This window comes from Lithobates pipiens, unplaced genomic scaffold (assembly GCF_037356315.1).
Source record: "Lithobates pipiens isolate NorthernLeopardFrog02 unplaced genomic scaffold, aLitPip1_a1.2 Scaffold_16, whole genome shotgun sequence".
Classification (NCBI taxonomy): Eukaryota; Metazoa; Chordata; class Amphibia; order Anura; family Ranidae; genus Lithobates; species Lithobates pipiens.
In genome coordinates, this window is record NW_027507748.1 from 118770419 (window position 1) to 118785820 (window position 15402).

At 42.3% G+C, this 15402-nt stretch overlaps 1 protein-coding gene across 4 annotated transcripts in view; it reads left to right on the forward strand.

Annotated features, from left to right (window-relative positions):
• The window catches only part of GIT1 (GIT ArfGAP 1), a 232310-nt gene that overhangs the window by 110995 nt on the left and 105913 nt on the right, over positions 1-15402 (forward strand). For all 4 annotated transcript variants that reach the window (XM_077480356.1, XM_077480354.1, XM_077480357.1 and 1 more), the window contains exon 4: positions 2265-2370. In XM_077480356.1, coding sequence (XP_077336482.1) covers positions 2265-2370 — 106 coding nt within the window. The remainder of the gene's footprint in view (positions 1-2264; positions 2371-15402) is intronic.

The following is a 15402-nucleotide window of genomic DNA, read 5'->3' on the forward strand; positions in this document are numbered from 1 at the left end:
AATAAATTATCTTTAACGTTGGGTGTTCTGCATGTGGATATAATGGAATAGTTTTTACATTTTAGAATGGGGTGCCTCAAGACTGCCCATAAGTTTAAAGAGGAACTGCAGTCCGCTCACCTAATTTGTAATAAAAACATCTTTGCCACTCTGAAGCTTCCATCCAACCACTTATTGCATATTATTTTATATATACTGTGATTCTGTACTTGCCAAATAATCTGCAGAAATCTCCCTCTACGAGTCTGGTTGCTGCCTGTTCACTTCCTGGATTTACACAGACACACAGAGGCACAGTCCAGGTTCTAGCCCCACCATCCAAGTGGATGTAGAATTAAAATAAAAAGAGCAAAGCGCAGCGAGGCTGCGCCAGAAGCGTGGCGAGCGAAGGGAAGCCCACGAGGGGCCCTCTAATATGTGCAGCCCTTATGTCCACTTGGATGGAGGGGCTAGCACCTCGACTCACGGCGCAGGCGCTGTTCATCTTCAGAGATTTTCTGAATCTCCTTCTGCTCCGTACTGCGCAGTACGCGGCGGACACTTCTAGATGGCCGGACGCTATATGTCAGAACACTGGCTTTTCTTCAGTTATCTTCAAGTTTGCCTGTTTGGATGTATGAAGGATATCCTGAGCCTCAGAGCACCTGGATTTTGGGTGTGCCGAAGTTACCAATTATCTGCTATCTGGATATTGTAGTTCAGAGCGGTGTTACTTTGTGTTGTCCCTTTTATCACAAAGCCTTAATTAGTGATAAAACTAAGGGGCTTTTCTCCATGTGTATGATGGTGATGAGACATTTTTTGTGCTTTTCAGTATTTATTAAACCGTTACGTTCCTAAAACTATCTTTGAACATATCACTGACAATTTATGATGAAGCAAAGGAATGAGAACTTTGCTGTTTTTGAGTTCCTACCTTACTAATCGCCATTTATTAAACCGCTCACTAAGGAGTGTTATGACAGCGTATCACTAGCCTTTCACAATTTATTAAATTTACACCTTGTGACATACAGTTTAATAACTGGGAAAGTGTCATCATGAAATATACAATTTTATGCTTTTGGGGGAAAAACAAAACAAAAACATTCACCTACTCTAAACACATTATCTCCAGCCAAAATAAGCATGCTTGGAATTACAACTTTTTTCTTGCTCATACCATACCTTTGGGTCTGCACTGTAATCCTCAATGCCTGATAATGCCCTCTGCTGGGCAAATGGGTACTGGGCTCTTCATATGTTTTATATGAACAAAAATGGATTTTAGGAATTTTAGATGTTTATAGTCTCATTGCACTTAATGATAATTTGCCACTGTCAATAGCATGCTAAAATTCTGTTTTTTGTGGTGTTTTTTTTACCATATCATTTAAAATGGTTCTAAACTCAGTCTTTTTTTATTTTTATTTTTTTTATTTTTTTACCTTTATGCATTCTAACTTCAATCCAGCACTGCTCTCTCCCTCATCATTGAACATAGAGGCCCATTGGCATCTGCTTCTGTCAATCTCGGCCTGTGAGGAGGGAGTTGGGGGGCGGGGGGAGGAGTCGTGCCAGGCTGTGTGTCAATGGACATACACAACCCGTCTCAATAGTGAACCTGCACAAGGGTCCTTATAGCAAGCAGCTTGCTAATGGCGGCACTCGTAAGGAGGGGGGAGCTAGGAGCACTGGCAGGGGACCCCAGAAGAGGAGGATTGGGGCTGCTCTGTGCAAAACCTTTACACAGAGCAGATACGTATGACAGGATTGCTATTCTACACTCACTTTAAGATAGCCAGTGTTTTTAGGAACAAATCTGCAGAGCTTTGGACTGTGCGTATATTTGGAGCAGGGCGCAGGTATATGTAAAAGAATGCTGAGGATTTCTTCTTTTTTGTTACAATGCAAATGCAGGGAGAGTGGCATCTCTCCTTCCATGCTGATCATTCGGGAAGTTCTGTGCTATAGAAATAATTTTTGCAGAACTGAATAATACTGGTTTGGTTCAGCCTGGTGTGAAGAGAAACAAAAAACAGCACGTTTCAATTTTTATTTTATTTTATCCTGAAGGTGTATTTATTCCTTATTCTGCATCCACAGTAGTTTATATTGTTGTTTATATAGAATTTAAGAGGAGAAAGATTGGAAATATTGCATGGTCACATAAGGTTAGCAAGAGGATGTGGGGTCACACGAAATATCAAGTGCTCAACAAATAGATGAAAAAAAAAAGAATTGATGTTTGACGTTAAGTGACAACAGATCTTTTTTCCTTGCAGCCCTACGAAGTCGGAGTTTATCCGTGCCAAGTATCAAATGCTTGCATTTGTGCACAAGCTACCCTGCCGTGATGATGACGGAGTGACTGCCAAAGACCTTAGCAAGGTAATCTATCCTAAAGTGAAGTCATCAAACACTAGCATTCTAATCTTGATATAAAGAGGGTAATATGATTGTAAGTTACTAGAGTAATAATGGAAAAGCTGACTGCTTAGTGTTTTTGTGTACAAGCAACGTCAAAAGTGGCAATTGGTAAGTATACTTATCCCAAACCTAATCATTTAGCTGTTATGGTAGCCTGCTGCTGTTAAAGGAGCATGTTTTTTGGTACAGAGGACAGGCATTGCCATCATACATGCTAAACATACTGAAACCTTTGCATGAAGACTGCAACTGTAATGTCCTTCTCTTATTCTCTTTTATGATGTTGCCACAAAATGACAGTTCCACTTTATAGCAATTACGTTCCCTGAACTACTGGCAAATATGTTATATGTATCTGTCTTTGGTTTGAGAGAAGACAGTTTGGTGGCAGCAGGGCTTTTTTTCAGTGGGAACGTGGGGGAACGCAGTTCTGCCACCTCCAGCACTGAATGTATGTGATGGCAAGGGGTGCTGGATTGTGATAGTGTCTATTAATGCTGGCTGCTGGGGGATCTATTGTTGCTGGAGGGGATCTAGTTATGAGGGGAGGGTGGGGTTGTGATGGGGTCTATTGATGCTGGGGGATCTATTGCCATTGGAGGGGATCTATTTATGAGGATGGGGGGGGGGGTTGTTTCTGGGTAGCTCCATTGTTGCTGCTGGGGAATTTATTGTCTCTGGAAGGAATCTATTTTTGCAGGGCGGCTCTATAGTTGCTGGGGAGGTATAATTTTGCTGGCGGGGGAACTATTGTTGCTGGGGTGTATCAGTTGTTGCCTGGGAGGGATCTACTGTTAAGGGAGCAGTCTATTGTAGCTGGGTGCTGGAGAGTCTATTGACTCTGTCTGCGGGGATATCTGGCGTTGCTGCTGGGGATCTATTATTGCTGGGGAGTATTTTGTTGGGAGTGCTCCATTGTTGCTGGGGATCTGTTGTTGGCTTCAGGGGATCTATTTTACTGGTTTTCTTGCCATCATTAACAAATTTCATACAAATCTTAGTACCACGAATGTTAATTGGGTCTGTATTCCTTTAAAAGGGGCAGTACTGGGAGTAGGGTAGGGGGTGGAATCAAGGAATGGTGCTCAGAGGTAGGTGGCAGTGGAGACCAGGGGTAACACCAAAAGTGAGAGCTCCTGCACCTATTCTCTGAGAAAAAATGCCCTGGGTGGCAGCATTTTTTCTTCTAAAATACAAAAATCCCCAGTCATTTATAACCCCCAATTTTATATTCCACCCTGTGTCTTTGCCTGGATTGTTGCATCCTTTTGGCCTTTCCTACTTTTCAGTCATTTTTTTCACCTTTCCACCTATTAAATCTTCTGCCTTTGTTGTAACTTTGGATAGTAATCCACATTTTTTCTTCCAGTAAATACCTTATACAGTCCACTTCCTGTTTCTTGTCTGGTCATTAGCCTAGCCTTATGACATCATGCACAGCTCTGTCTCTTGTGAGAGTTTGCCAGGAAAGGAGGGGGGATGAGTCATAAGAGAGTCAATGGGAGCTGCAAAGCTGGAGGTGTTCCTCTGTGTGTCTGTGTAAATGCAGAAAGTGAACAGGCAGCAGCTTCAGCTGCCCACATTTAAAATTGCTGCAGCCAGACTTAGGGGAGGGAGATTTCTGCAGCATATTTGGCAAGTACAGAATCATGGTATATATAAAATGAATATGCACAGTGGTTGAAGGGAAGCTTCAGAATGGCAAAGATGTTTTTATTACAAATTATTTGTGCAGACTGCAGTTCCTCTTTAAGATGGCTGCCTGAGTAGATGACATATTTTAAATATACAGTACTTGTGCCCTGCTAGACCAACCATCCTCTTCTACCCCTTCTAACCCAAGGATTGCCTTAGTATACCATTAACAAGATGTGATAGCTACACAGGGCATGCGGAGACCCAGAGGCTAAAAGACTATTTTCATGACTCTTCTAGTCACACTTGTACTGGTGCACTGTGGAAAACAGTCACCCCACTATGCTAGCAGTACAGTTCTAAGTATTCACTATTTGCCCAGTAAACTGCAGCAAGAATGGGGCCCCACCGAACTGCAATGGCAGGAATGATGATCCTGTTAAAGTGTTTGTTAACCTAAAAAAAAAATAAAAAAAAAAAAAAAATGGACCCTATTCCCTTAAAGCATGTTATACAGCACAGTGCTCCTGTTGTGTTATTTGGCACCCCCCCCCCCTTATTGCCTTAAAAACCTGGCTGATCTGGCTTGGCTATGCCCTCCCCTCTGTAAACTGACCCCTATATATCTTGGCTGCTGAGCCCTGACACCATGGCAGAGCCACAGCTCTCCTCTCCTGTGTCCTCCTCCCCTTTGTCCCTGTCAGCTCTGTCCACTGCATGATCCTCCCCTCCTGCTGCAATCAAATCTATACTATGATCATGCCACCCCCTTTGTTATATAATGCTTTGTGTGCTTGTGCTGTATAAAAAAAGATGTTGATTATACCGTATATCAGAGCAGTTCCCGGCGCTCACATGACGACTCAGACCTCTCTCCTCCCCCTGGCTGACATCGGCGGCAGTGCTCAGCCCTGCCCACTATAGCTGTCAGCTGGAGAGAGCCAAGGAGTCACGTGAGCTACTCTGATATACGGTATCTGCTTTTATATTATATTGTATTAGCCTTCATAATTTAATTCCACATATATCATGATTCTGCAACTACTGTTTGATTAGAGTCAATAAGACTAAACAACAAAAGTTCATTCACTGTATGCATGTTTGGTATACGCTACACTGCGCATGCTTCTTAAACTAGTGGCGCTTTACCAGCATTTTTCGAGCACTATTGGGGGTGCTTTATAAAGGGTTAAAAGCACTCGGGCTTTCACATTGGGATTGCAGATGAGGCTTCTTTCAGGTGCTTTACAGGCACTTTTTTTTAACACTAAAGCGCCTGAAAAAAGCCCCAGTGTGAAAGGGGTCTAAGGGTAATTTTGCTATGAGGGATCTATGCATTTTAAATTGAAAGCATATGGAAAGTAGTTATTTTTTTAGGAAACTTCTGTAGAGTCTAATTGTATTATTTGCAGAGGGTGATTATGTGGGCAAGTTCTTCTAGAGAGGGCTCAAATTAAGAACCTATCCTTTGTTTTTTATATTACATGCTTCTAAGCTTTTTCATGCTGTTCTCAGTAATTTCACCGTGTGTCTGCGTCACCAGTAGGTACAATTGTGCTAATTTGCTATACTTTTCACCCCCTGTAGGTAACCGCAATACACCCTACTGTTTAATATGGCCTTTTATTGTTAAGTCTATTTGGGTGGCAAAATATAGCAGAGTCGGTTTAGAAAACCTGACGAAAAGGAAAATTGAGAAAGTTTAAGATATTATCACGAACTTCATTTAAAGGGATTGTTTTTTTTTTTTTTTTATAGTTTTGTGATATACAATTACATAAGGCATACATTTACTCTCTTAATCAACATAATCCTTATGCTGCCAGCATTAGTAAATATACAGGAAAGTATATCCTATGTACTTTGTTTAAAGCTTTTTTTTTTTTTTTTTTTGTTCACTTACCTTCTGGTTTCCAGGCCTAGGCAAATGATGTCATACATCCCAGAAGTCTTCAGGAGGGGTTTTCTCAGCTAAGCACACTCTTGCCTGCATGTCTGATCTAAGGGCAGATGGATTCCAGAAAGTAAATGCTACATGAATCATCTGCCCTTAAGATGGCCATGGCCAGAAAGGCTAGAGGGTGTTTTTCCAACTGATTTCTCTGATTTTCTGTCAGGTGATGCTGCACATGTTTGTGTGCTTGAGGCCTTAAAGTGGTTGTAAACCCTTGCAACACACTTTGACCTACAGGTAAGCCTAGATTAAACCTACACGGTATAGGAGATATTTACCGAAAGACAGGCACCGCTGTCTGTGGCGCATGCGCCGTAGACAGCGGCACGCAGGCGCGCTGAGCGCGGCACTGTCAATGACGAAGATGACGCGCGTGTCGGCTCCCGTGCGCATGTGTGGGAGTGACGTCATCACGGCTTCGCCGAATGACAGCGGCGGAGCAGCGAGACCCCCGAGAAGATGGACGCAGCGGACTACAGGGGACAGCGGTGACTTCGCTGGCTCCTGTTAAGGTAAGTGACACATAATGGACTACTATGCGATGCATAGTAGTCCATTATGCTTTGACTTTGCAAGGAAATGAAAGAGGAAGTAAACTCATCAGGGTTTACTTCCTCTTTAATGGGCCATTTTTTTTAGTTACTGGTGTTCTGCTGTAAATGTATCCATGCAAACTTGTCCAGTGTGTAGAGAATCCTTCAATTTATGAATCCCCATAGCCTGAAATCCTGATTTGTGTGATTCAGCATGCAAATATTAAGGTCACCAAAAACTTGCTTTTTGCTAATTCCATTTGCAAATTGCAAAGTTTTTTTATTCTCTTGAATAATTTAATGAAAAAGGGGCATCACTTGTTTAAACAATTGCCTAAAATAATGCTAGTGGACGAACAGACAGGGGCTAATGAAGGTTAAAGTAAAACTAAAGCTGTATCGGAGCACCACAAGCCAAAAACTCACCCATCCATTCATGTCTCCGTGCTTTATTTTCCAGAGAAAAATAGCTTTAGCTTTCCTAGCTGTGGCCATCTTGAGTAAGGGCGGATGATTCATGTAGTAGCATTTAGTTCCTGGAATCCATCTGCCCTTAGCCCATGCATACAGGTAGGTGTGTGTGCTTAGCTGAGAAAACCCTCCTCCCCTCCTCAAGACTTCTGGGATGTGCAACCTCATTTGCCTGGGCCTAAAGACCAAGAAGTAACTGAAAAAAAAAAAAAAAAAAAATTTAAAACAAATTATTCAATTTCCTATCCATATACTAATGCTAGCAGCATAAGGAATAAAAATTCCTTATGCTGCTAGCAATGTAGATTGAGAGTGAAGTTCCACCCCCCCCCCCTCCCAAAAACAAGGCATTACTGCGCATGAAATATTATTAAAAAAAAAATTTGGATTTTTTTTTTTTTTTACTCACCTCTTAATGCCTGTTGCTATGTGGTCCCCTGAAATCTTCCTCCTTCCTCTCCTAGGCTCCTTACGTCACTTGCCTCGGCGCCGAGGGCTTCCTTGCCATCACAATGGGACGGGCACTTCCGACTCCCGTGGATCTGGCAGCCTAGTAGTTAACGGCGCTGTGAGAATGACTCAATGCGCATGCGCGAGATCGGGGAGAGAATGCTGCTCTTTGTGAATAGGCTGGCGTGGGGGGGGGGGGAGGATACGGGGGTCGAACTTCCGGCTGAGTTTGCTGTGGTGAACCCCCTAAGTGCTCCCCCAAAAGGTGCCAAATGTGGCAGGGGCGGGGGAGGGAGGCAGACAAGTGGAGCTTCCCCTTTTGGGTGGAGCGCCACTTTAAAATGCCCAAACTTCCATGTTACCGTAAATTTTATATAGAATTATTGCATTCCTACCTTGCAGCACTGGGGTTTTTGGTTCAAATCCCAATTAGAACACTACCTGAATGGAGTTCGCATGTGCTTTTGGGCACACCGGTTTCCTCTCATATGCCAAAGACATGCTTCTAGGTTAATTTGATTCTGTCTAAATTGGCCCTAGTTATGTAAGGTATGGACCTTAGATTGTAAGTTCCTCAAGGACAGGGACTGATGCCAATGTGCAATATGTTAATCGTTGCGTAAATTGCCATCACTATATAAATACAGTGGTGTGAAAAAGTGTTTGCCCCTTCCTCATTTCCTGTTCCTTTGCATGTTTGTCACACTTAAGTGTTTCGGAACATCAAACCAATTTAAACAATAGTCAAGGACAACACAAGTAAACACAAAATGCAATTTGTAAATGAAGGTGTTTATTATTAAAGGTGAAAAAAAATCCAAACCATCATGGCCCTGTGTGAAAAAGTGATTGCCCCCCTTGTTAAAACATACTATAACTGTGGTTGTCCACACCTGAGTTCAATTTCTCTAGCCACACCCAGGCCTGATTATTGCCACACCTGTTCACAATCAAGGCATCACTTAAATAGGAGCTGCTTGACACAGTAAGGTCCACCAGAAGATCCTTAAAAGCTACACATCATGCCGAGACCCAAAGAAATTCAGGAACAATTGAGAAAGAAAGTAATTGAGATCTATCAGTCTGGAAAGGGTTATAAAGCCATTTACAAAGCTTTGGGAATCCAGCGAACCACAGTGAGAGCCATTATCCACAAATGGCGAAGACATGGAACAGTGGTGAACCTTCCCAGGAGTGGCCGGCCGCCCAAAATTACCCCAAAAGCGCAGCGACGACTCACCCAAGAGGTCACAAAAGACCCCACAACAACGTCCAAGGAACTGCAGGCCTCACTTGCCTCAGTTAAGGTCAGCGTTCATGCCTCCACCATCAGGAAAAGACTGGGCAAAAATGGCCTGCATGGCAGAGTTACAAGGAGAAAACCACTGCTGAGCAAAAAGAACATCAAAGCTCGTCTCAATTTCTCCACAACACATCTTGATGATCCCCAAGACTTTTGGGACAACATTCTGTGGACCGATGAGACAAAAGTGGAACTCTTTGGAAGGTGTGTGTCCAAGTATATCTGGCGTAGAAGGAACACTGCATTTCATAAAAAGAACATTATACCAACAGTAAAATATGGTGGTGGTAGTGTGATGGTCTGGGGCTGTTTTGCTGCTTCAGGACCTGGAAGACTTGCCGTGATAAAAGGAACTATGAATTCTGCTGTCTACCAAGAGATCCTGAAGGAGAATGTCCGACCATCTGTTCGTGTACTCAAGCTGAAACGAACTTGGGTTCTGCAGCAGGACAATGATCCTAAACACACCAGCAAGTCCACCACCGAATGGCTGAAGAAAAACAAAATGAAGACTTTGGAGTGGCCTAGCCAAAGTCCTGACCTGAATCCTATTGAGATGTTGTGGTATGACCTTAAAAAGGCCGTTAATGCTCGAAAACCCTCTAATGTAACTGAATTAGGACAATTCTGCAAAGATGAGTGGGCCAAAATTCCTCCAGGACGCTGTAAAAGCCTCATTGCACGTTATCGCAAACGCTTGGTTGCAGTTGTTGCTGCTAAGGGTGGCCCAACCAGTTATTAGGTTTAGGGGGCAATCACTTTTTCACACAGGGCCATGATGGTTTGGATTTTTTTTCACCTTTAATAATAAACATCTTCATTTACAAATTGCATTTTGTGTTTACTTGTGTTGTCCTTGACTATTGTTTAAATTGGTTTGATGTTCCGAAACACTTAAGTGTGACAAACATGCAAAGGAACAGGAAATGAGGAAGGGGGCAAACACTTTTTCACACCACTGTACCTAGTCAGGTCCATAAATATTGGGACATTGACACAATTCTAATCTCTTTGGCTCTATACACCACCACAATGGATTTGAAATGAAACAAACAAGATGTGCTTTAACTGCAGACTTTCAGCTTTAATTTGAAGATATTTACATCCAAATCAGGTGAACAGTGTAGGAATTACAACAGTTTGTATATGTGCCCCCCCCCACCTTTTAAGGGACCAAAAGCAATGGGACAATTGGCTGCTCAGCTGTTCCATGGCCAGGTGTGTGTTATTTCCTCCTCATCCTATTTAAAAGGAGCAGATAAAAGGTCCAGAGTTCATTTCAAGTGTGCTATTTGCATTTGGAATCTGTTGTTGTCAACTATCAATATGAGATCGAAAGAGCTGTCGCTATCAGTGAAGCCAAGCCATCATTAGGCTGAGAAAACAAAACAAACCCATCAGAGTGATGGCAAAAATATTAGATGTGGCCAACTTAACTGTTTGGAAAATCCTTAAAAAGAAAGAACGCGCCGGTGAGCTCAGCAACACCAAAAGACCCGAAAGACCACAGAAAACAACTGTGGTGGATGACCGAATAATTCTTTTCCTGGTGAAGAAAACACCCTTCACAACAGTTGGCCAGATCAAGAACACTCTCCAGGAGATAGGTGTATGTGTGTCAAAGTCAACATTCAAGAGAAGACTTCACCAGAGTGAATACAGAGGGTTCCCCACAAGATGTAAACCATTGGTGAGCCTCAAAAACAGGAAGGCCAGATTAGAGTTTGCCAAACAACATCTAAAAAAGCCTTCACAGTTCTGGAACAACATCCTATGAACAGATGAGACCAAGATCAACTTGTACCAGAGTGATGGGAAGAGAAGAGTATGGAGAAGGAAAGGAACTGCTCATGATCCAAAGCATACCACCCCATCAGTGAAGCAGTGTAGTGTCATGGTGTGGGAATGTATGGCTGCCAATGGAACTGGTTCTCTTGTATGTATTGATGTGACTGGCGACAAAAGCAGCAGGATGAATTCTGAAGTGTTTCGGGCAATATTATCTGCTCATATTCAGCAAAATACTTCAGAACTCATTGGACGGCGCTTCACAGTGCAGATAGACAATGACCCGCAGCATACTGTGAAAGCAACCAAAGGGTTTTTTAAGAGAAAGAAGTGGAATGTTATGCAATGGCCAAGTCAATCACCTGATCTGAATCCAATTGAGCAGGCATTTCACTTGCTGAAGACAAAACTGAAGGGAAAATGCCCCAAGAATAAGCAGGAACTGAAGACATTGCAGTAGAGGCCTGGCAGAGCATCACCCGGGATGAAACCCAGCGTCTGGTGATGTCTATGCGTTCCAGAGTTCGGGCTGCAATTGACTGCAAATGATTTGCAACCAAGTATTAAGGAGTGAAAGTTTGGATGATTGTTAATCTGTCCCATTACTTTTGGTCCCTTAAAAAGTGTGAGGCACATATACAAACTGTTGTAATTCCTACACCATTCACCTGATTTAGATGTAAATTAAAGCTGAAAGCCTGGAGTTAAAGCACATCTTGTTCGTTTAATTTCAAATCCATTGTGGTGGTGTGTAGAGCCAAAAATATTAGAATTGTGTCGATGTCCCAATATTTATGGACCTGACTGTAGGTTGTTAATTTGGTTTATACTGGCACAGTTTTATTGTAATGAGGCAGAGCTGTAAAACTACAAAATGAGCAGCTTTTTAATACCTGATAGTCAGCCAAGTATTTACTCTTACACTGTGAAATGTATGCCTAGAAATGAGCCATATGACAGGGCTGGAAATTGCAATGTGTAAGCCTCAATGAATTCCCCCGACTGATGAGCTTACAAGTAAATGTGCTGGAGGCACTGGAGGTCATGCTGTCACTGAGCGCACGTCTCCTGCCCACTTGACAAACCACAGTATCAATACACAGCCTTCTGTACCTCTCAGGCAGCTGTCTATTACCCTATAGCTCACAGCTTGCGTGCTTTCCGTGACTAACCACCAATTTTGCAGTGGGTGCTCTTTTGTAGACTAGCACATTCACTTTCTGTCTAGAATGCACACAGACAACTAATGACTTTCCAGATCTTCTTTGTGTTTTTTTTTTTTATTATTATTATTATTTTAATGCCACTTATTGTATAGAGGCCTGCAAATACTGCGTTGCAGAGATATTCAGCATTTCAATAAAATATTGGAAGGGAAATTAATGCTATTCTTTTTCTTACCACAGTGTTAAACAGACCCATACCACTAAACCCTGATATGTCTTTTCATGTATGCGGAATAAAGGGATTCATTACAAGCATGTCCCCCCCCCTTAAGGCTCCATTAATACTTGTGTGACTTCTCATGTAATATGACACGTCGCAGCCCATTTTTTTCAATGGCACCTGTTCAGATCTATGTGACTTTGAAAAGTTTCCTACACTACTTTGCTGCAACTTGAATGCCAGAGAGTGTAAAATCACATCAAAATTGCTCTGGAAATCATGCGACTTTGTAGTTGCACAAGTGTGACCTGAGACTAAAGCATAATTAAACCTAAGAACAAAAACGGAATGTATTGTAATGTTGATGTAGTGGCTTAAATTGTTTCTTTTTATCCACTTTTTTTTTTTTTGGTGATCCTGCCAGGAATGCACGTCCTGTCCTATGGTGATAACTATACTGTATCTAAGAGGAGCCGTGTTTTCACCCTAGGGAAAAATGGAAGCTTCTGGTGCGGCATCACTACACCTTGGCTCTGCACTCCAGGGTAGTATCACATTTTGTTGCTGGCAATTTGTTATATTACGTTGGACTCCAGGATGGATGTGGTAGCAATGATTACCATCTAAATAAAGTCATACTTTTACAACGTATCCTACTTCTTTCCGTAACAGACAAATGTTGTCAAAATTTGAGAAATAGCTTTTGATTGTTTGCTGTGGACATCTTCAACATATCTTGTTTTATTTGATCTAAAAGGTTCACTTTTTAATCCTCTTGCTACTTGATGTGAAGTTGCTAAATACTAAGCGCCTGGTACCTACAATTTTTTATCTGATTCCCAGTTGTGGTTACAAAGTGCCATTGGCAGATTTCTATTTTATAAATGTGTACTTGGATCCATTCCGACCCCCACCATATGAGTCATACCTTAAGTTGACACTATGGCCAGGTCTTGGATATCAAAGTAATTACATATTCGGAACCAGCAGTAAGTGGCCTTTAAAAGAAGCCCTCACTGACCTCTGTAGCTGCAGGCACTGCGGAGCAATATACCCAAACATTTTAAAAGCTGAAACACTGAAAAAAGAGCTGCTAAGCCACTACTGGGAGAAGAAAACGTGGTTGACTAAAGGCCTGTACACATGATATGAAAATCGTAAGTAAAATTTGGTCCGAACGATCTGCCGATGTTCGGATCATTAGTATGGTGCTTTTTGACAGCCGATTCTGGTTTTTCATCCAACAAAAGCTCAATGTGCAGACTATAACATTTTTGTCGTACATGAAGAAGATTACGTATGCTGAGAAACAAAAGAATACATACAAAACTATTCAACACATTACATCACTTCTGAAGTTGTATTTTGTCGTACAAGAATTTTAGTATGGTGAGTAACCTCTTCACTTTCGACATGAGACTAGTATGCAACAAAAAACGGAGAAATGGTCATCCGAAAATCTGATCATGGGTACAAGGCTTAAAGGGTTTGTAAAGGTAAATGTTTTTTTCACCTTAATGCATTCTATGCATTAAGGTGAAAAAACATCTGACAGTGCCGGCGCCCCCAGCCCCCCCGTTTTTACTTTTCTGACCCCTCAAAAGTCCCGCGCTCGCCCACGACGTCCTCTTCGCCACTCAGCCTGGCCGCTGATTGGCTGGAGTGGATGGATTGAAAGTAGCGCAGCCATTGGCCAGGGGGCGGGGCCGTGTGATACAGCGAGTGACTTCACCATGCGAGGGAGCTCTCATGAACGTGAGAAGTACCTGCGGGAGGAAGCGGAGACAGCCGCTGAGGGACCCCAGAAGAGCAGGTTCGGGGCCACTCTGTGCAAAACGAGCTGCACAGTGGAGGTAAGTATAACATGTTTGTTATTTTTTTTCTATATAAAAAATACCTTACAATCCCTTTAAGGTGCTGAGAGAACTAAGTGAAATACTTCAGTGCTTCTACTGTAAACTGTGATGAATTGCTACATAATGCCTGCAGCTACATTGGTCATTGAGGGCTTGTTACAAATTTGTGACTGCTGGGATGAGACCATAGGACGGGTTTCCAAACTTTCTAAACAAAGGGCCAGTTTATTATCCTTAAGACTTTAGAGGGGCCAGGCTGTAGCCAACAGGCATAGAAAATGTCATGGTGTCAGGGAGATGAATGGTACTCCATCACTGGGGTCAGTGAGAAATAGTGCCCCATCGTTGGGGTCATTGAGAGGAATAGTGCCCCATTGTTGGTTTCAGGGGCAGGAATTAGTGCCCCAAGGGCTGGACAAAGGCAAGCAAAGGGCCACATCCGGCCCCTGGGCCACAGTTTGGAGACCACTGCAATAGGATCAACTGAGCTGCTGATAGAACGAATAGAGCAACTTCATTATTTGCTCCACAGTGCCTGCAACTACAAAGATCAGTGAGAGCTTCTTTTAAAGTGTTAATAAACCCAGAATCCTGTATTCACTGTATTCACCACAGTACTCAAAATGTGGAAATGCAACTGTTTTAGTAAATATAAACTGCTAAATACCTTTTTTTTTTTTTTTTTTTCATCAGCCATATATAGCAGTCTTGTGATTTCTATCAGTGTCCGACCAAGCACTGGTTAAAGCTTGTAGGGGGAGTTTTCGTTCTCCTCTGACTTTCCTATGAGGCTGCATGACTCCTGTCCCTCTGTCTGGACAGTGCCGATTGGCCCTGTGCCGATCACATGCACCTCCCAAGAAAAAACACTCTAGCAATGCACACCAAACTGAGCATGTGCTGAGTGCCCCCCCAAGGCTCTGTACTATCAGAAGATGGATTGGGGACTGTGGAAGAAGGGGAGAATCAGAGAACACAGGATCAAACAGCCTTTTTAACCCTTTAATCCATTGGGTTCCACAGTGAGCATATCAAGCATGCTTTATAGTATATACACGCCGAATAACACGTTAACTTCAAGAACATGTGAATGTCTGTTTTAATGTTCATAGTCTGGCCACAAATTCCGTTTCACAGCTCGCAGTCTCATTTCAGACGTTTTAACACATCTAATAACAGTCAAGTTGTCAAGTTCAGTCCCACCGGTTTTTAATAAATGTAAAGAATGAATTCTGTCTCTGGATGACAAGACTGTATCGGCCATAATCAGAGAGATAATTACTTCTCTTTTCCTGGGCTCTCCATCCATCTGCAGTACAATGATACTGTAATATATTGTTCATCTAACCTACTAGACTCTTGTCTGATTACATAAAATACTACGCTATCATATAGATGTATTAGGTGTCCTATTGAGGAAGCTTATTGTTTGCACATGATAGGTCTGTCCTTAATTCTAGAGGAAGAATATTGACTTGATTCCTAGGCTATGCAATTTAGTTCTCACTTTGGAACCCAGCAATTTACTTGTTTGACCTTCTGGATATAAACTGGCACACATAAACTAGATCAGTATTTCACAACTGGGGTGCCGTGGCAAAAGGAAAAAAAACTGCC